Below are 20,169 nucleotides of genomic sequence, written 5' to 3' on the forward strand. Positions count from 1 at the left end.
GCTCCCCTGTCAGGGGCTGGGGCTGCCGCCGCTTCTCCTCACCCCGACCCTTTTCGGGCTGCTGTGGGGATACCGCCGCGGTTCTAGGTCTGGGTTTTCACTCAGGCAGCGTTGAGCGCAGCCCTAGGGAGGTGTTAAAGCCCCGGTTTCCTGTGGCGGGGCACGCTGGGAGCTTGGTGGCTGCTGCCATGGCGGCGGGGCTGTGGGCGCTGCTGCTGCTGGTGCCGCTGGGGGCTGCCGTCTACGAGGACCAAGTGGGGAAATTCGACTGGTGAGTGCTTGGGGGGTGCCCCCGGGGGTTGCTCTGCCCTCGGTCCGCCTCACGGGCCCGGCGTCTTGTGTCCCCGCAGGAGGCAGCAGTACGTGGGGAAGCTGAAGTTCGCCTCCCTGGAGGCCGCGCAGGGCTCCAAGAAGCTGCTGGCGGCCACCCAGCAGAACGTGGTGGCCGCGCTCAGCTCCAGGAACGGCGAAATCCGTGAGTGAAGTGGGGCCGGGGGGTGCAGAGAGCGGCTGGAGCCGTGGGGGGCTGAGGGCAGCGCGGTGCTGGGCTGGGGGAGCTTCAGGTGCTTCATTAGGGCAGGCAGGCTGCGCCCTGCTGTTGCTTTTTGCTCTAAAAAGCCGGGTTTTAAAAATAACAACAGCTAAATACCCTTGGGGAGTGAATCTCGTTCTCATTTAACTGTGTTTCTTTCAGTGTGGCGTCATGTAGACAAAGGAACCCCCGAAGGAGCGATAGATGCGATGCTGGTCCACGGGCAGGGTAAGGAGAGCAGGCAGGTGTGAGCGATTGTCCTTAAAACAGGACCTCAGCTGTGTGTTGGGAACTGCGAGGCTTGCCAGAGCTCCTCGCTTTGTGGAGTTGTGGTGGACGTAAGCTTTGTGTTTGTTTCTTGAGCAGATGCGATCACCGTGTCCAATGCTGGGCGCATTCTGCGTTCCTGGGAGACCAACATTGGAGGGCTGAACTGGGAGACGTCGCTGGACACTGGCAGGTAGGACTTGTGTTTGGGCTGTGTTCTTCCCTTTGTCATGGTGGCCTACAGTGGAGGAAAGGGGTCTCCTACTTTGGATCTGTGTTATGGGGATATATTGGATGCGAGGTTTCCAAAATAACATCTGGATAAATTCTATAGCGATGCACAATTAGTTAAATTTAATGCTGTTTTTATGTCTTAGCTAACCAGTAGTAGAAGATACACTTTTTATTTCATGGGTGTTTTCTTTTCTTCCCACATACAATGTTAAACGTGTTTGCATTGGGCTATTTAGATTCTAGTCAAATGATCAGGCTCGAAATCAGCAAGGATAGCTAAAGTGACTAGTAAGTTGTACTTCAAGATAGGTTTTAAACATTTGAAGGGGGTGTTCAAATAGGGTGATTTTTGTCCTAAAAATTACTTTCTAATTCATTGTCTCTGACTTGTGTTTAGTTTCCAGACAGCTAGTTTGGTGGGGCTACAGGACACGGTGAAGTACGTGGCAGTCCTGAAGAAGGCAGCTATCTCCCTTCACTACCTGTCCAACGGGCACCTGAAATGGGTAGAACACTTACCAGAAAGGTGAGAATGTATTTTCAGTAGAAGCATAAACTTCTGTCAGACTCTGATGCCTTGGGGCTGAAAGGATGCTGTACTTGTCTTATGCTTCTGCAAACGATAACATGAGAAAGAGGTGCTTCATTGCCACTGCTTCTCTTGCAGTGAGAGTACTCGGTACCAGCTGTTATATTCCCGTGGGACTGGAGTGATCCATGTGCTTGGAATCGTTCCCCAGAGCCACTTGAATGTTTTAACGTTCAGTGTAGAAGATGGAGAAATCACAGAACAGGTAATGCTTGATCATGGCTCCAAAACGTTGAGCTTGATGTTAATAAACGTGTTGTGCAGAGTAATTAATTGTTAGTGTGATGCAATTAAACTTCCCTTTCACCATGGCATTGCCTCCTGGCCAAGAAATGGATTTCACCATTGAATGCCCTGAAAGCAATCTTAATTGTCCTTGTAGTCGCTAGTCAAGACCATTTTGGAAATCACAGCTTGATAGACAGTTTATCCTGGGGTCATGTGTAAAAATAATTCTATCTTAAATATCTTTGGCTGTGGCTGAGTTTTCTTTGAAGACTTTTATGCCGTTGACATCTTCATCATGTCTCAATCGGCAGACCAAAGTAGCAGCCCCGTGGCTGAAGAGCTTAAACGGAGCATGCAGCGTGGTGGGGGAGGCAGTGCTGGTGTGCGCAGACGTGGATACGCATTCTCTTTATGTTTGCTCCTTGGAGACAGAGCAGGAGATGAAGCAGATCCCGCTGCAGGTGAGCAGTGCTGAGAGCGCACGGTACACAATTCATTGTCCAACTAATCTGGGGCCTGACTGAGCCTGGGAGTACAGCAGTTCTACTCTCAAACTGCAGAATGACTGAAGAGCTCTGTGTTGGGGGTGGGCATGATCCAGAAGTTGAAGGAAAGGAGAGAAAACTACATATTGTGTCTAAATCAGTACTTCTGGATTGATGTCTCTAGAGCTTTGCTTCAAGGGTAATCCAGCTTTCCTTGCTTTTTCTCTCTTTTTTTTATTTCCTGATGGAACTTTTTCATAAAGCGTATATTGCTGCTGATAAAAGGAAGCTATTCGTTTCACTGAAGAAAAAGTTTTCATGACAACATATGCTTGTCTCCTTTCCACAGTCACTTGACCTGGAGTTTGCTGATGGCTTCCAGCCCAGGGTATTGGCCACTCAACCCAATCTAATCAATGCCTCACGGACTCAGTTCTTCTTGCAATTGTCTCCTACCCACTTCTCTCTGCTGCAGTACAAACATGGGCTGCTCAGCCACCTTCGAGACTTCCAACAGGTAACCAAGAAAGAGCATTTAACTGAGAGGGCTGATTACAGCTTAAAAACAAACACCCCTGTGCTAGGTGTTTTTAACAAGCTGCTGAGCTTCTTTTTTTCAGTTGTGTTCTCTGTTGCAACATCTGAAAACCATTTGGTTGCATTTATAGCATCAGCTGACATGTTTCCAAACATGGGTTTTGTTATACTTTGTTGCTGGTAACTGTCAGCATTGAGATGGCTTCCTGGGTTTGAGGTGGATGGAGAGATACGTGTATCTATGTGACCTTTCTGAGGAGTATTTTCAGCTTTAGAGTTTTTTGTTTGTTTTTTTGGTGAAACAATACAATTTAAAAATTGACTGTGAAAGCTTATCTGTTAATTCTGCACTGGCTTAATTTGTTTCATGGGTAGTTTTTGTTGAGGTTTGGGGTTTTTCTTGTTTGTTTTATGACTTTCTGCTTTTATTTATTTTTTTTTTCTCAGGCAGCCCTGGTGAGCTTTGCAACAACTGGAGAGAAGACTGTGGCTGCTGTGCTGACCTGCAGGAGTGAACTGGTTGGTGCAATTTGCTGGTACTATGTAGCAGAGCTCCATAGTGTGGCTGTTCCTTGGGGTGGGTTCCGCAAGTGTTTTCCTTCACAGGCCAAGGGGTGACTAGCAGCTTGATTTAATTTATCAGCATTAATAGCAGCAAGATTTAATTATCTTCTCAGATGTAGGATGTCAATGGTCATGCAAGCAGATCTTGATTACATTCAGCTAAGGCTATCTCTGGCTTGGTGAGGCATGCTGTCCTATGTACAGCCTGCTTTTTTTTTTTTTTTTTTTTTTAGCATTGGCTAGTGCTATGTTGTTAGTGTGTAACCCAGAAGTCTACTTTACTGATGTGAACTTTATCAGAACTATCTCCTGCCTGATTTAAGAGTCAAGCTGAGACTTGTCAGGCACTCAAAAAACATTTTATTTTTATTTTTTATACTTCCATTGGGGACTCAAGCCATGTTACCTCTTCTCATTTCAGAAACCTGTAAACTCTGATGACCTTTATGCAGGAAATGCTCTGGAGGATTCCCAGAAACAGGTATAAGGCAGGTTGTTCTCAAGAATGGAAGTACTTGACAGCCCATTTTCTTCCTTTGCTTGTTGGAGCAAAATGTAAAAGGTGTTGTACCACTTCCACACAAATAATGCAGAACCATCTAGAAGCCATAGTTCTTGCTCAACATGAAGTTCTTGTGCAGAATTTGGCGTGGCATTTAAGTTCAACTCAGCTTTTTTTTTTTTTTGCATGATATTACAGGAATCCTTAACCTGTTCCAATCAAACCTACAATATTAATCTCTACCTGGTTGAAACTGGACAAAGGTTGTTGGATACCACAATTACCTTTAACCTGGAGCATAACGGTGCCAAACCAGAGCAGGTGAGCAGGGAGAGATTACTTCAATCCTGTGATTTATGAGACTTGTGATACCCTTATACCCTGATTTGGCAGGATTTGTAGAGCTGCCCAGATGAGATGCAAGGCATTCTGTGAATGTACAGGATTACTGGGTGCAATTGTACTGTTTGCTCATTTCACCTCAGAGGCCTGAGGTTTTGCTTTCCTCCAAGAAGGTGATGTGATCATTAACCTTACTGTTTTGCTCGCCTTTTATTTTTTTCCAGCTGTATATCCAAGTTTTCCTGAAGAAGGATGACTCTGTAGGCTATCGAGCATTGGTGCAAACAGAAGACCACATGCTGATGTTCCTTCAGCAGCCAGGTAATTGGCACGAACAGCTAACCTGGTCTGTTTTTTTTTTTTGTTTTTTTTTTTTTTTTTTACCAGTGTATACCTTCTTGTTGTAGGATGAGAAGATTCCAGTGCTGTACAACCCAGTTCTTGTATCTTATGAATGTGTTCTTTGGAAACTGCCAAAATTAATTGAAATCTCTTGAGCTTTATCCCCTGAAACTGTATCTCCTGAAAGATACTGGAGGCTTGCATCATCTTTCACCCTCTTTCACATCTTTCATAGGAAACTATTCTGTGGTGTTGTTTGTACAGACAGAACCTTTGGATTTTTATTTTGATTTATTTATTTTAGATTTCAAAACTCTTAATGTAGGATGAGAGCCTAAGCTGTGTTGTAAAGTTTCCTCAAAGTTTCTTCAGGAAAAATTCTCCTGGCAGAAATGCTAATTTGGACAAAGGGTTGAAAGTCCATTTTGGTGACATGAATATTATAGGGGTTAAAAGGCATCTCTAAGTTCATACTGAATATTAAATATTTTGAAAAAACTTTACAGATTTCAACCCTTTTAAAACATTAAATTGGTTTTAGTGTTCTTGTGCTTTTTGATTTGTTTTTTTGCAATAGTGGCTCCAGTTGCATAATGTATCGGTCTGTCCATGAAAAAGCAAAGTGTGTTTTATTAGGTATATTCTATTTTGCGTTTAATGAAGAACAATGATTTGCATTTGAAGCACCAGGAAGATATTTCTATATCAAGTAATGATTTTTCCTCCAGAAGTGTTTTCTTGGAGATTAAGATGAAAAGGGCTTTATGAGCAACACCAGCTAATGCAACTAGGCATAGCACAGATGTGTAGTATGCTCTTACTTTATTTTGATTTTTCCCAATATCCTATTTCTAATATCATATTTCTTACCAGGAAAAGTTTTATGGAGTAGAGAGGAGTCACTGGCAGAAGTGGTGAGCTTGGAGATGGTGGATCTACCTCTCACAGGTGCACAGGCTGAGTTGGAGGGAGAGTTTGGAAAGAAAGCAGGTAAGCCATAGACTTTAACGAGATTATGCACGAGTTTATTTTTTCTTCCTGAACAAATATTTTCTTTTTCATCTGAGCTGAGAGTTGAGATTGAGATTTCAACTCCTGGCAATTCAAGTGAGCAGAAATAAACCCATATTTGTTTAAAGTTCAGTGCCAAAGGTAGAGCAGGTGAATGTATTACATTCTTACAGTCAAAAATGGTTGGCAGCAGTAGGAGGGATTTTGGCCATCTCCCTTAAAAATTTCCCTTTGATCCTCTTATAGTGTTCTTTCTGGAAGACTCCTTTGCAATAGCTTTTGTTTTTGCTTTGTTTTGTTTTTTCTTGCTGTCCTGGATGCAGCCATTCAAGGTAACCTCAGACTGCATGCAGTGTTGTCTAATCCTTGTCTAATCCTTCTGACTAACGCCTTCTAGTGGAACTCGATCTGCTTTCTGCTTGCTTTCCCAGTGGTGAAATATATTTGAAGCCTGCTGGTTTTGCTCCTTTCAAGTAGTGAAATATAAACCCTAATTGGGTGGAATTAAGTATTTTTTAACTACAAGTGTTTTTGTTGCTCTACGTGATGAGTGCAGAGGGGAGATACTGACCTTGTAGGTGGGTTAGCTTTAGGAGGGTGCTTGCTGCAAGCCTGCCAGCAAGAAAGAAGGAACATTAAGGAAAAGGTCATCTACTCTACAGGAAGGTTTGCTTTCAGTTGGTGAGAATGTCCTTTGGAATAAACTACACTAGTGGCAAGAAGGTTGGTAAATGCTAGAAGGTGTGTCATAAGCGATAACTATAACCCTGCTTTTCTGCATGGGAAGGCAGAGGCAAACGGCTGTCCTAGGTTTGTGCATGGCTGTGGTTTTTCTACTGGTTAAGATTGGTAATTGTGGAGTGGGATGTAACCTTTTTCCCCTTGTTATCACCATTGGTCTATTTGCAGATGGTTTGCTGGGGATGTTTCTGAAGCGGTTGTCCTCCCAGCTTATTCTGCTGCAAGCCTGGACTGCCCATCTTTGGAAAATGTTTTATGATGCCAGGAAACCCCGGAGTCAGATTAAAAATGAGATTAACATTGACAATTTAGCCAGAGATGAATTCAACCTCCAGAAAATGATGGTGATGGTCACCGCTTCGGGAAAGGTGAGGAAGTCAGGGTAAGAATCTGATTCTGGGCTGAAGTTTAGAGTCTCAGCACTGAATTTCTCCTGTTTCTACCTGTGTTTGAGCAGAATGTCTTGAGGAGATGTTTTGTGGTAGCTTTGGATAGGGACTAAAATTCTTTTTCCTTGTCATACTTGGAATAAGGATGCAGTACTTGAATGTGAGAGATGTGTTCTTAACTTTGTGTTTTACTGTGTCTCTCTGCTCAGCTTTTTGGTATTGAAAGCAGTTCTGGCACCATCTTGTGGAAGCAGTACCTCAGGAATGTGAGACCGGGTGCCTCTTTTAAGCTGATGGTCCAAAGAACAACAGCCCATTTCCCCCACCCTCCACAATGCACATTGCTTGTTAAGGACAAGGTGAGTCCCTTTCCTCTATCACCCATGATGTGGTCTTGATAGAAAAATCCCTTCAGTGGTCCAGGCAGAATACTTTGATGGAATAGTCAATGCTGGCAGGTGACAGGTAGACAAGCACCTCTTTTGTCTGAATTAAAGTTTTGCATCTTTTTTAGGAAACCAAAATGAGCTTTCTGTATGTCTTTAACCCTATCTTTGGGAAGAGAAGTCAAGTAGCACCCCCTGTTTTGAAGCGTCAGATTCTTCAGACTTTGCTTCTGCCTATTATGGATCAAGACTATGCCAAAGTACTGCTTCTGATCGATGATGAGTACAAGGTAAATTGCTTTGCCTGGAGACAGTTTTCTTCATGTTATGGCTAATGATACCTCTCTTGGAGCAAAACAAAACAATAAAAAAGAAAAAGAAGGAAAAGAAGAAGGTTATGAGGAGTAGTCAGCATGGATTCACCAAGGGGAAATCGTGCTCGACCAACCTCGTAGCCTCCTGTAATGGCATCACCAGCTGGGTAGATGGGGGGAGAGCAGTGGATGGCATCTACCTTGACTTTAGCAAGGCTTTCGATACTGTCTCCCATGACATCCTGATAGCAAAGCTGAGAAAGTGTGGGATAGAGGAGTGGACAGTAAGGTGGGTTGAGAACTGGCTGACTGGCCGAGCTCAGAGGGTGGTGATCATTGGTGCAGAGTCCGGCTGGAGACCTGTGACTAGCGGTGTTCCCCAGGGGCCGGTGCTGGGTCTGGTCTTGTTTAACATCTTCATCGACAACCTTGACGAGGGAATAGTGTCTGCCCTCAGCAAGTACACCGATGACACAAAGCTGGGAGCAGTGGCTGACACACCAGAAGGCTGTACTGCCATTCAGAGAGACCTGAACAGGCTAGAGAGCTGGGCAGGAAGAAACCAAATGAGATTTAATAAGAGCAGGTGTAGAGTTCTGCCCCTGGGAAGGAACAACCACATGTATCAGTACAGGCTGGGGGCTGACCTGCTGGAGAGGAGCTCTGCGGAGAAGGGCCTTGGGGTCCTGGTGGACGACAGGTTGGCCGTGAGCCAGCAGTGTGCCCTGGTGGCCAAGAAGGCCAATGAGATCCTGGCGGGCATTAAAAGGAGCGTGGCCAGCAGGTCAAGGGAGGGGATCCTCTCCCTCTGCTCTGCTCTGGTCAGGCCTCACCTGGAGCACTGTGTCCAGTTCTGGGCTCCCCGGTACAAAAAAAGACAGGGATCTCCTGGAAAGAGGCCAGCGAAGGGCCACAAAGATGATACGGGGCCTGGAGCATCTCCCCTGTGAGGAGGGGCTGAGAGTCCATGCAGCCTTGAGAAAAGAAGACCGAGAGAGGATCTTACTAATTTTTACAAGTATCTTAAGTGTGGGAAACAGAGGGATTTGGCCAACCTATTTTCAGGGGTTTGTGGGGACAGGACAAGGGGCAACAGCCACAAAATGGAGCCCAGGAAGTACTGCACCAACATGCAAAAGAACTGCTTCATGGGAGGGTGACGGAGCACTGGGACAGGCTGCCCAGGGAGGTTGTGGGGTCTCCTTCTCTGGAGATATTCAAGGCTTGTCTGGACGCCTACCTGGGCAGCTTGCTCTGAGGAACCTGCTTTGGCAGGGGGGCTGGACCTGATGATATCTTGAGGTCCCTTCCAACCCCTACAGTTGTGATTCTGTGAGTTGCGTTTAACACAAAAATAAGAGATTATCCTGATGAGACAGACCTTGTTGTGTTGAAAATGTTTCAAATAATCTGCCTGTGTTTTGTTTGTTTGTCTTTCAGTTCATTTTTAACCTGTGTAAATTTCTTTGCTTTTCCAGGTTACAGCTTTCCCAGCAACTAAGAATGTTCTTCGTCAGTTAGAAGAAATAGCCCATTCTATCTTCTTTTATCTAGTGGATGCTGAGCAGGGCAGGCTGTCCGGGTTCAGGCTGAAAAAGGTGTGGAAGATGTATTGCAATCTAATTGATTTTACTTTCTTAAATGTCTACTGGATAGTGGGTGGATCTTTTCAGTGGGTTTATATAGCTTGGCATGGAATAAAAGTAGTTCAGCTGACTTATGACTTCTTCTGTGTTTTAAATGTGTCTCAGAAATTTTAAAATCTAAAAGCAGAGAAAGCTCCCTTTGTCTTACTGGTGAAGATGGTTTCTGAGGACAAGATAAAACCTGCTACGTTGTGCTTTTCTCCTTGTAGGACCTTACAACGGAGGAGATCTGGGAGGTGTTCATATCCCCTGAAGTACAAAAGATAGTAGCAGTGAAAGGGAAGAGATCCAATGAGCATGTGCACTCACAAGGCCGTGTGATGGGAGATCGCAGTGTTCTCTATAAGGTGCTGTAGGAACTTTTTGTTGATGCATTAGCTCACTGCAAGATTTCAACACCTTTTGTAGGCACTAGGCATTAAGCCTTTGCCCTGTGACGCCTTTTTTCCTATATGTATCCATATTTTTTCATATATATATATATATATATATGTATCTCAATATCCATAACTTCTTGCAGATGATACTAATTTTGATGCAGGTTTTATTTATAAAATCTTTTCTTGCCGCAATTAAATCAGTCAAACGTATGATGATGGGGAAATTGCTGCTGGTTTCTCCATAGGATTTGTGCAAGTAGGATACTTTGTTTAGTGTGACTAGTCCTGGATGAAATGCAGATAAGCATGTTGCCTGTGGCACTAAAAGCAAGGGTTTCACTTGTTTTTTCTTTTCCTGCTGCTATAGTCCTTGAATCCAAATCTGCTTGCTGTGGTGACAGAGAGCACAGATACACACCATGAGCGCACCTTCGTTGGAATATATCTGATTGATGGAGTCACAGGCAGAATCATCCACTCTTCGGTACAGAAGAAAGCAAAGGGGCCTGTCCACATGGTCCATTCGGAGAACTGGGTGGTGGTAAGGAGTATTATTCTGTCCTTCCTGTTTAGGAGATAGGGTCAAGTAACAAACCTGTGTGGAGAAGATACTTGGACCATTCTCTGTGATTTCCTGCTGTTGACTCAACGTACTCTACATTCCTAAAACCCCTCTCGTTTCAGTATCAATACTGGAACACAAAAGCACGTCGGAATGAGTTCACTGTGCTGGAGCTGTATGAGGGGACGGAGCAATACAATGCCACAGCCTTCAGCTCCCTGGACCGCCCACTTTTGCCTCAAGTCCTTCAGCAATCTTATATCTTCCCCTCTGCTATCAGTGCCATGGAAGCCACCATCACTGAGCGGGGCATCACCAGCCGTCACTTGCTCAGTAAGTGGGTGCTGCTTTGTTCTGAATGTTTGTGTTACCTGCATAAACCAGGCATTGTGCTCAGATGAAGTTCTCTGGCTAAGATCCTGCTTGTTGTGGGCTGTTTTGGAGTCCTGGCAAGTGCTAGGATGTGCACCAGGAGAGCATTTGTGTTAGTCATTAGAAAATGCTGTCAGAAATGACTGTTTTTAAGATGCACTTCTTTTAATGCACAGTTGGGCTTCCCTCTGGGGCTATCCTCTCTCTTCCAAAGGCTCTGCTGGATCCTCGTCGCCCAGAAATCCCTACAGAGCAGACCAGGTAGGCAAGGCACAATAACGGTTGTTCCTGGGCAGCTTTGAATAGTGATGGATTTTGTGTGTAATATAGTGTGAAGTAGAACAATTTGTCCTGGACAGACTAAGGGCAATTCTTGCATGAATTTAAGTGAGGCTACTTTGCTCCCAGTCTGTATTACAGCAGGTCTTACTGTTAGCAAAAAGCCTGTTGTCTGCCCTTTTAAGAAGTAGCTGTCTAACAGGCTGAAGTTTTTAAGACTGACACAAAAAACTTTAGAACTCTAAAAGGAGGCTGCTCCATTGTAGTCTGATCCAGCTGGCATGCTTGGTTTGTCTTACAGTAAAAAAGAATCTGCGCTGGGGAAAAGCTGCTGAGTTTGCTGTTTTAGTTCACTAGCTTGTGATGATTAGGTAATGTCCTTTGCATGCTGCGTTTAGTTGGGTTTTGATTTCTCTTTAAATATATTTCACTTTAAATACCTTTCAGAGAAGAGAACTTGATTCCATACTCCCCTGATGTGCAGATCCATGCTGAGAGGTTTATCAACTACAATCAAACTGTATCCCAAATAAGAGGGATTTATACAGCCCCCTCTGGTCTAGAGTCTACATGTTTGGTGAGTACAAGGGAAACACTTCTAGGTAGAGCTGTGGAATTTGTAGGGAGAGCAGTGTAATACGGTAGCCTGTGGCAAGCAGGTCTGTAAATTCAGATCATGTAGCTGCTCACTGCTTAATTATTTCTTCTTGTAATCAGAACTGTAGATGTGGGTTAGTTTTTTTGTTTTTAATTTTTAAATGTAAATGCGTTTCTGGAGGAAGCTGTGCTATCTGCTCACAGTGTTGTCTCTCTAGGTTGTTGCGTATGGCCTGGACATCTACCAGACCCGAGTGTACCCCTCAAAGCAGTTTGATGTCCTGAAAGATGACTACGACTACGTGCTGATAAGCAGTGTCCTCTTTGGGCTGGTTTTTGCTACTATGATCACAAAGAGACTGGCTCAGGTGAAACTGCTGAACCGTGCCTGGCGGTAAGGCTATATGTGATGAGAATGAAGCTGGAGAAGATACCTGGGACCTGGGCTGGCTCCGTGACCTGTGACCCAGCATCACCCCCGGGCTCAGTTAGAGATGCCATCCTGAGTGACCATGATGAATGTAAACATTAATCTTGCGTTTCTGCTGGAAGATACATACAAGGAAAAGCTGCTTGTACAACAAAACGGTATGCTTCCTGAGAAGAGATGGAAGAGAGATAGTGAAGAGACAGAAGGCTGTTGTGACTGTATAAAACAAAACAAAAAACACTCCCAGACCTCCCTGCGCTCTCTGTTAAAGCCCTAAAATCCCTGTTTTCAGTGAAGATAATACTAAAGGTGTGTTCTGTGGATGCTCACCTCTTCTTCTGACTGAGATCGTGGTGATGGAAGGATGCAGACTGACACCAGTTGCAATTTGGATGTAGCTGTGGGAACTGGGTTGGGGGCTTGTGAGGTGAAAGTCACTGAAGTGGGGGGGGAAACTGCCTCATCGGGCTTTGGAGGGGCGGGAGGGAGGAGGAACGTGACTGTGAATTCTCTCCGTGTTCTGTATTTATTACAACACCGCTCTCTTCCAGTCCTCCCCGCCTGCTCTTTGCTGCGCACCCGCTTTTACCTCAGCGAAACCCCGCCCTCCCCGCAGCCCCTCCTCAGCGCCGCGCTCACCGCGCACGCGCCGCCCCCCGAAGGCGCTGACTCACGCAGTGCGCAGGCGCCTGAGCCGCCGGGGTGGGGGGGGGAGCGCGCCTCTCCTCCAACCGGAGGCCGCGCCTGCGCAGTGGCCGCTTTCCCGTCCCGTGCTGCGCGGCGGGGGGAGGCTCGGGGAGGCTCTTCCGGCCCCCGCCCCCCTTCCCCCCCCCCCCCCCCCCGCGGCCAAGCACAGCGGCAAGATGGCGGCGGGCGGCGGGGCCGGGCCCGCGGCGGAGCCGGGCTGGGAGGTGGCGGTGCGGCCGCTGCTCTCCGCCTCCTACTCGGCCTTCGAGATGAAGGAGCTCCCGCAGCTGCTCGCCTCCGTTATCGAGAGGTGAGGGCGGCCCCCTCCGGCTGTGTGGAGGGGACGGGGGGGCGGGCGGAGCGGGCCCGCTCCCGGCGCCGGTTCGCCCCCCCCCCTTCATCCCCGTGAGGCGGCGCCGCGCGCCTCAGCCGGTGCCGGGGGCGGTGAGGGGAGGCTGGGGGGGAGGGGGGGGCGAATAGGGGCCGGTGGATAACGGGGGCCCCGCGCTGCCCCGGTACCGCCCCCCCTCCCCTCCCCCGTTCGGGCTCGCCGTTATTTCTCACCTCTGGTCCCGTCAGTTGTGTCCCCTCCGCCCTGCCGCTCGGGTTGTGGGCTCAGCATAACGTTTTTGGGGTCACATCGTAACGCTCTTGGGGTCACAGTGCAGCGCCGCTTGCCTTTCGGGTTGCTGGAGCTATCCCGGTGTGTCCTATCCACTCCCCAAGCCTTTCCACGCAGCACGGGTCGGTTTGAGTTATGGGTTGTTCTGGGATCTGAAAGGCCAGAGGAGGCCACGGTGTTATGGCCAGTTGCAAAGATACAAGCCTGACCACAATTGCTTGTTAGGAGACAAAAAATATATAAACACCGCGCTGTGGAAGATAATAAAGTGGATCCTTGTGGTGATTTGTTAAATATAGAATGGCTGAACATACAGACAAGGGATGCTTCACGTCAATGTTCTGTGCCTATATACGTTTATGTGGCTGTGGTTCACCTGGAAACCTGCATATGCTGAATATTTACATGATTCAAATGCTTCTTAGGCTAATCTTTTTTTGAGAGACCATCCACGTGCAACTTTGCTATTGGATTCTTTCGGTGGAATAACATCACCAAAACACCAAGTGGGCGCGCTTGACTTCTGGGAGAGGTCTGTTTCCTCTGTCAGTGGAGCTGACGGCTCCATTTTCCCCTCCAAACATCCTAAGCAGTTCTCCTAGGTTTGAGCTGCATGCCTAGCATTGGCTGCAGCCGAAACTCAGCAGAATTCAGCACAAGTCATGGGCCTGGGGTAGGGCAGTGTTTTTTATTTCATGCCTTGGTGTGCAGTACATGAAAAGTCACAGAGGGAAAGAATAGCCCATTCACGTGTGGAATCGTGCCCTTCTATCCCAACAAATAACTTATCTTTAGATTTCTAATTAAAGTACATTCTCTCTTTATTTTCAGAAGATGATTGTTCGATCTTTTAGCAAAGCTGTTGCTTGGTGCTGTCCACAGAGAGGCTGGATTTCCTGCTGCAACAGCAGTGAAATCAATAAGTTTTTTTCAAAATAAAGTAATACAGTTGTTTTCTTGACAACTCATCTGTTTAATTTTTAAGTATCATCGGCTCCCTGGTATTCTCTTATTAGTACGAGTACTCAGGAATTAATAGGCTTTGGCCTCTTTTTGACATAAATCATAGAAATTCTGACTTGGAAAGACCCAGCAGCAGGTTTATGCAGTTTGTGACAGTCAGAAGAGGCTGATTTTCAGGGATGGTTTTCAGTGGCGAGGGAACTGCACCTGCTGTTGTGCCTTTCCAAGGAAGAGGCTGCTTTGTGCCTGCTGCCTTACATAAAAGGTCTATTTCTGGCCTGGTTGAGGTTTGGAAGCAGAACTGAGAAACGGATGGTATTTGCTGCTGAAGTGTTATATTTGAGACTGACAGGAGGGCTTCTTGGTTAACGTGACTAATGATTTTTCCCTGGTAATCACGTTATTTAAGCAATAAATCACAATAAAATAGCCTAAAGTTATTAAACTTCACTGTATATACAAAAAAAGCACTCGAGCATGTCACAGATGAAGCTGTTATCTTACTTTTTTTATTTACGAGGACTTGACGGTGACGATCAGCTGACAGGTGCCTTTCACTTTCCATTAACGTAACAAGCCCATGACTTGTTTAAATAAAACTCAAACCTCTTACTGTCCAGTTCGTGTGAAATTCCCTGTTGTGTTCTGGTTTCTGCATCTTTCTGTTCCTGTACCTGTGGCTGTTGTGTCTTGCCCAGCCTGGCATGGTAATTAGCAGCTGCCAGTTTCTTTTGCACTCTGGTATTCCCAAATTGTTCTAATTTGTTCTCTTAGAACACGTTGCATCCACCTACTGCTGCTAATTTAAAGTTGGCCATAAAGCAGCAGGTGAGCAAAGCCAGTGGCTGAGCATGGAGCACAAATTGTTTTGCACGCTCAGTCCCAGGATTGTCACCCGTCAGCGTGCTTCTGGCAGGAGGTGGTGAGGTGAAGCCTGCTGAGCGAGACGTCAAGCCTCAGTCACGTTGTGCTGTTCAGTTACTTCAAGTGAAGCCTAACAGCTACTTCTACTTTTCTACTTCAGTTTCTTGGGTAGGCTAAGTGAAAAATTCCTCAGTGCTAGGAACTCAAAGCTTCAGTGCTGTTCAGTATTTCTCTCTGTTCCTTTCTCTGGAAGGAACGATGAATTCTATGTGTTTGTTTTTTCCTGTTTCAGCCCTGATTTCCATTGTGACTGGTAACAGTGACTTGGGATAGAAAAAGGGAAGGTGACTGGGCTTAAACTGGGGCTGTTCAGGCCGACAGGGAACAGAGGGCCCTGTTCCTCTCCCCATGTGCCAAAGGCTACGTACATGTTGCTGCGTGTGGGTGGGTGATGGGGATACACGGGGTCTTTTCACCGTGCTCTGCAGCAGTGCTAGGCACTACCACATCTGAGAAATCATCCTTTTAGTTGGGATCAGCGCCCTGTGACAGGCTGGCACCCTCTGCTTTCCACCGCCCCTCCAGAATTAAGATTTTTTGCCAACGAAGTTGGTGTTGGTGTTTCGACACTAAAGGTTAAAGTGGTCAGTGAAGTTGTCACGTAATATTTTCTTCCGACTTGCTCATTCACCTCTGTGAATGAAAGCTTCTATCATCTGCAAATGGGAAAGCAATTAATTTAGGCATTTAATAAGCAGGTATCCGCACCGCTTAGTTTTGTCACGGGAAAAAACACGGGCTGACCTGGCTGTGGAGGCAGAGCTCTCTTTCTCCTTTCGGTGTGGTTGCCTTCAGGTCTGTGGAGATGGGACACGATGTGAAGCTTTGCTGCAGCTGCCTTTCGCAGGCTGTTTCTGTGTGCAAGTAGGTGTTCTCTCTGGCCAGCAAGCCTCACTGAGAAGCCTCAGAGACTTGACTTTCAATGTGTTAGTGAACGTTTTGCTGTACGGTTTTTAATTTTGGTTTGAATTGGTGTTAAACTTGCTCTGAGCTTCGTGTTGATTTCTGTGCAGAGAAAAATGATAAAACGATGCAGATCTCTGACACTTCAAGTCTCTGCCCATGAGGCTGGTGACAGCGGGTGTATTTTTCTCAGCTGTGCATTACCTACTAAAGCTCCCCACTTGTGCAGATGCTGCATTGTGTATTTGTTGTTGTTATGCAATTGGCTGCTTTGATCCGTCTGTTTTGCAGAATTGCATAAAAACTCCTGTTGATTCTGTGCCTCGACAAAACGGGAATGCCTGGGTTCCAGTCCTGGCAAATCCTGCCTAGCATTAGCAGAACAAACAGCCCAAACTTTACGGGCAGCTGAGTTTAGAGTAATTTAAAGATTAATTGATGGGGAGAGAGACTGGTAGAGAGGTTGACCTGTTGATGATGCAAAGGAAAAATACTGACAATATTGGGAGGTGCTTCCTTAGACCTCTAGCATAGGTAGTGATCCTGATGCCCTGATACATCTGCTGCGAGAAGATTCTGTTCCCATAACTTTGATTTGGAAAGACCGTGTGATTTTAATGGTCTTGTCTTACATCGGGTAATAGATACATCGCGTTCTGAGCATTGTATGGCAGCTGCTACTGTGCTGTATCGAATTGACCTACCTCCTGTTCTCCTGTTGCAGTGAATCGGAAATCTTGCACCATGACAAACAGTATGAGCCTTTTTACTCCTCCTTCGTTGCACTTTCAACACATTACATCACTACTGTGTGCGGTCTAAGTAAGTGTTCACCATCCTCTGCTTCTTTATAATGACTAGGATATAGTAAAAGTTGGCCAGAGTGGGTATTTGTCTCAAGCCCTGTTTCTGAGTCAGATGTTAATGTGGTGCGTGAGACCAGAGCTGCTAAATTTCATATTGACAGAACGTCAATTGAGATGGAAAGGGAAACTTGCCCATAAGAGCGTTTGGCCGCTGAGTACTGGGAGGCATTGACTTTTTGGTTGCATATTTGCTGTCCTGACTTCAATTAGGAAAATACTTTTTGTTTGAATTGTTTAAATCCATTGTCAGGATTTTTGGAATATCCTTTAGCAGTTACGTTACTATGTTGGAGTTAATGATCTGGAGTTAATGATCACTGTGACTCAAAATATTTTAGATCATTTTGTCTGAAAGAATCAGTCAATTTCAGTGAAAATGTACTTTTGTTCAGTTTGTTTCTTGTCCTTCAGTGCTTTTTCTCTAAGCTCTACCAGTGTTAAATAATAAACATTGCTAGGGAAGCTGTTACATCTATCTGTATTAATTTGTCTGGGTAGAAGGTATTATCCTTGCTTTCCTGACGTTTCTTGTGTTACATTTTAATGAGACTGAATTTATATTGTCTGTGTATTAAACACGATAGATTGCATATGCATTCATGTTGTGTAGCGTTCTGTTTTACTGAAAGCGTTAAGAGCGTGTTATGCTGCATTATTTAAAAACTTGCACTGAGTGATGCGAGCATCTGCTTTTTTCAGTACCAAGAAACCAGTTGCAATCAGTGGCAGCAGCTTGTAAAGTCCTGATTGAATTCTCATTGCTGCGGCTAGAGAACCCAGACGAAGCATGTGCTGTTTCACAGGTGAGCACAAGTGGACTTTGGCCTTTAATGCCAAAATATTTGTTGTAATGTTGTTGTATAAAGCAGAATTTACCAAAATTCTGTAAAAGTTGAAGATCTAGCACTTCAGTAGAAACCAGTTGCTGGATCAATCTTCCCTCTGCGTTCTTTTTGCAGAATTTCAACTTAAGAGCAAGCTGCAATAAATGTGGCCTGAAGCCTTGCTTAAGCAGATCTCAATTCTGTTGCAGTTTCCTATGTTCTGATATGGGTTTGTGTAACAATCTGTCAGGTTGTCAGTTTGTTGAGGTTTTTAAGGACGGGTTCTTCCCCAGCTGTATTTCAGTCTTTAGAATGAGCTTAAATCTATTTCAAAGAGGAAAGGTAAGTTAAAAGTGTTTGTGCAGTGTAGCTTCTGATAGGGTCATCTTTAAGCTTTAGCATGTCATAGGAGAGAGAGCTTTTACAGGGCATTTCTGCAACAAGCATGTGGGAAATTGTTAGTGACCTGAATTATCTGCAGTTAGTAGGCCATCATGATTTTTGGTTTGAAATCAGATTGGATCTCAGATGTTGCAGTAGCCTCAGTAGCTGCAGCAGTGCTAGTAATGCAGAGGTTTAGGGTAAATGATACCAAGGAAAAATTGAAATCAAAAGAGTTTAAATTGTACTTGATCCCTTTTTTCGTTGTAGAAACACCTCATTCTGCTGATAAAGGGGCTGTGCACAGGCTGCAGCCGCCTGGATAGAACTGAAATTATTACTTTCACAGCAATGATGAAATCAGCCAAGCTGCCTCAGACTGTCAAAACCCTCTCTGACGGTAGGTGTTTCAATGGGTGATTCTATCGCTGTGGCACTTGAGTTAGGCATAGAAAATGTGACGTTTTTGATGTTTGAGATGATATTTTTACTTTTCCCTCTGCAGTAGAGGACCAGAAGGAGCTGGCTTCCCCAGTGAGCCCAGAGCTAAGACAGAAAGAAGTGCAGATGAACTTCTTGAATCAGCTGACGTCAGTCTTTAACCCTAGAGTGTCATCATCACCATCTATCATGCCAGAGACACAGGTAAACAAACAGCTCCAGAATAAGAGTGGTATTAATAATATTGGTGCAGCTATGGACAGAGGGCAATAAGTGGTAGTTTTTTAATATTCATATATAAAGTGAAGTCTTTAAATCTTGCATGTTGATGATTGGCAGATGAGAAAATACTGTTTGCTACTGTTTACTATTGACGACGGTAGTTTTGTTGCCTCATAGAAGCTGATGTATTCAGTGATACTTGTACCTCTTCTGAGTTCAGCTGCTGCCATGCCTTGCTGCAGTGTAGAGGCTCATTGCAATGCCCTGTATTTTTAATGTTTCTATGATATATTTAGTATGTGCATGCTTTTAGGTGGAAGGAGAAAACGAGGATCAGGCTTCCACAGATCAAACCTCTGCAGCAAAGACAAAAAGCATATTCATTGCTCAGAATGTAGCCAGCCTGCAAGAACTTGGTAAGAATCAGTTTTTTAGCACTGGGGACTTAAAGTGCTGTAGCAGATGTTTCTCCTGTATTACATGTGACAGCTCTGAATAGGAAGAAACTTTCTGACCTATAGCATTTGTTTTTTAGGACTCGCTTGGTTGTATGTATGCTTATGTTACCCTGGGGGATTGTGGTGATCATAATGTAGTTATCTTCATTGCAGAGGAGATGAGCTCAATGTATTTGTATCTGTTAGCTGTGTTTTGGAGGAAAAGGTGGACAATGTAAAATAGCCAATGGGATGGCTTACTGAGCAGGTGTGAATTAGACCAGTGTGCCATGTAACAGGCACACAAAGCTTTGTGATGCCCGTTACAAGGACTGGCTGAAAACTTCACCATCTGGTTTATGTGTTGTAAATTAGTCTTTATCCTGTTACCTCATCTATGATGATGTTGTCTCACCACAAAGAATAATTAAGTCAGTAATTAATGACTATTAGATCATTAGAAGTTCTGCCCAGAAGCTCTCCTGTGTAACAGTAACAATAAAACACTGCTGTTTTTGTTTGGTAGGTGGTTCTGAAAAATTGCTGAGAGTGTGCCTGAACCTCCCATACTTTTTGCGATACATAAATCGGTTTCAGGATGCAGTGTCAGCCAACTCATTTTTTATTATGCCAGCCACCGTGGCAGATGCCACTGCTGTTCGTAATGGGTAAGACTGTGTTGTCACTTTTCTTTGGTATGTGTTGAGTACACCATATGAGAGAAAATAAATGTACTAGCTATGCTGTATCTGTTACTGTGTTGTTCCTATGGACGTGTGATGTGTGCATTGCATATTGCATTGTTGAATCTTAACCTGTGTCGTTTCTGTAGATTTCACTCACTGGTAATAGATGTGACCATGGCACTGGATACTCTGTCTCTGCCTGTGTTGGAGCCCCTGACACCCACGCGGCTCCAAGATGTGACTGTTCTTGCTCTCAGCTGTCTCTATGCAGGTGAATAGATTTAAAAAAATTTTTTTTTAAGAGCTTAAAGTTGCTCTTGCTTCTGCTCTGGTTTGTTACCTACATGTCTGAGGCTCAGCCCACCTTTATTTCTCACAGACCTGAAAGTTATGCACCATGCTGCATAGTGTGGGGACTGGGTAATGTGAACATTGTTCTAGTGGTACTGCAGTTCAAATTTGTTCTGCAAATGTTCTTGTCAGT

General features: G+C 45.0%; 2 protein-coding genes across 6 annotated transcripts in view; both read left to right on the forward strand.

The window, feature by feature from the left end:
* Nucleotides 1–35: 35 nt before the first annotated feature.
* EMC1 (ER membrane protein complex subunit 1) lies at nucleotides 36–12,206 on the forward strand. The gene is made up of 23 exons (XM_082777078.1): nucleotides 36–271; nucleotides 351–475; nucleotides 695–760; nucleotides 899–992; nucleotides 1,431–1,559; nucleotides 1,701–1,827; nucleotides 2,162–2,311; nucleotides 2,685–2,852; nucleotides 3,320–3,391; nucleotides 3,858–3,917; nucleotides 4,137–4,259; nucleotides 4,505–4,601; nucleotides 5,496–5,612; nucleotides 6,543–6,742; nucleotides 6,973–7,122; nucleotides 7,278–7,439; nucleotides 8,942–9,061; nucleotides 9,319–9,456; nucleotides 9,857–10,030; nucleotides 10,174–10,384; nucleotides 10,600–10,684; nucleotides 11,150–11,279; nucleotides 11,518–12,206. Exons 1-23 carry the CDS (start codon nucleotides 189–191, stop codon nucleotides 11,695–11,697), a joined length of 2,961 nt encoding a protein of 986 aa, XP_082633204.1. The 5' UTR covers nucleotides 36–188; the 3' UTR covers nucleotides 11,698–12,206.
* Nucleotides 12,207–12,432: 226 nt separating this feature from the next.
* Nucleotides 12,433–20,169, forward strand: part of UBR4 (ubiquitin protein ligase E3 component n-recognin 4) — a 78,068-nt gene continuing 70,331 nt past the window's right edge. For 3 of the 5 annotated variants that reach the window (XM_082777074.1, XM_082777075.1, XM_082777076.1), the window contains exons 1-8: nucleotides 12,434–12,726; nucleotides 16,553–16,650; nucleotides 17,394–17,497; nucleotides 18,170–18,299; nucleotides 18,405–18,544; nucleotides 18,876–18,978; nucleotides 19,526–19,667; nucleotides 19,832–19,956. In XM_082777074.1, the coding sequence (XP_082633200.1) occupies nucleotides 12,593–12,726; nucleotides 16,553–16,650; nucleotides 17,394–17,497; nucleotides 18,170–18,299; nucleotides 18,405–18,544; nucleotides 18,876–18,978; nucleotides 19,526–19,667; nucleotides 19,832–19,956 (976 nt within the window). In that variant the 5' untranslated portion in view covers nucleotides 12,434–12,592. Of the gene's footprint in view, nucleotides 12,727–16,552; nucleotides 16,651–17,393; nucleotides 17,498–18,169; nucleotides 18,300–18,404; nucleotides 18,545–18,875; nucleotides 18,979–19,525; nucleotides 19,668–19,831; nucleotides 19,957–20,169 lie in introns of all 5 variants that reach the window. The other 2 variants (XM_082777073.1, XM_082777077.1) reach the window with 2 other exon arrangements.

This window comes from Aythya marila (assembly GCF_965140915.1).
Source record: "Aythya marila genome assembly, chromosome: 21".
Lineage (NCBI taxonomy): Eukaryota > Metazoa > Chordata > Aves > Anseriformes > Anatidae > Aythya > Aythya marila.

What these genes read in the sequence shown, in the direction of transcription:
- EMC1 (XM_082777078.1), top strand. Translation starts at nt 189, where the DNA reads ATGGCGGCGGGGCTGTGGGCGCTGCTGCTGCTGGTGCCGCTGGGGGCT. An exon ending in TGAAGCAGATCCCGCTGCAG is followed by an intron (nt 2,312 to 2,684) that starts GTGAGCAGTGCT and finishes TCCTTTCCACAG; the next exon opens with TCACTTGACCTGGAGTTTGC. An exon ending in TGACCTGCAGGAGTGAACTG is followed by an intron (nt 3,392 to 3,857) that starts GTTGGTGCAATT and finishes TTCTCATTTCAG; the next exon opens with AAACCTGTAAACTCTGATGA.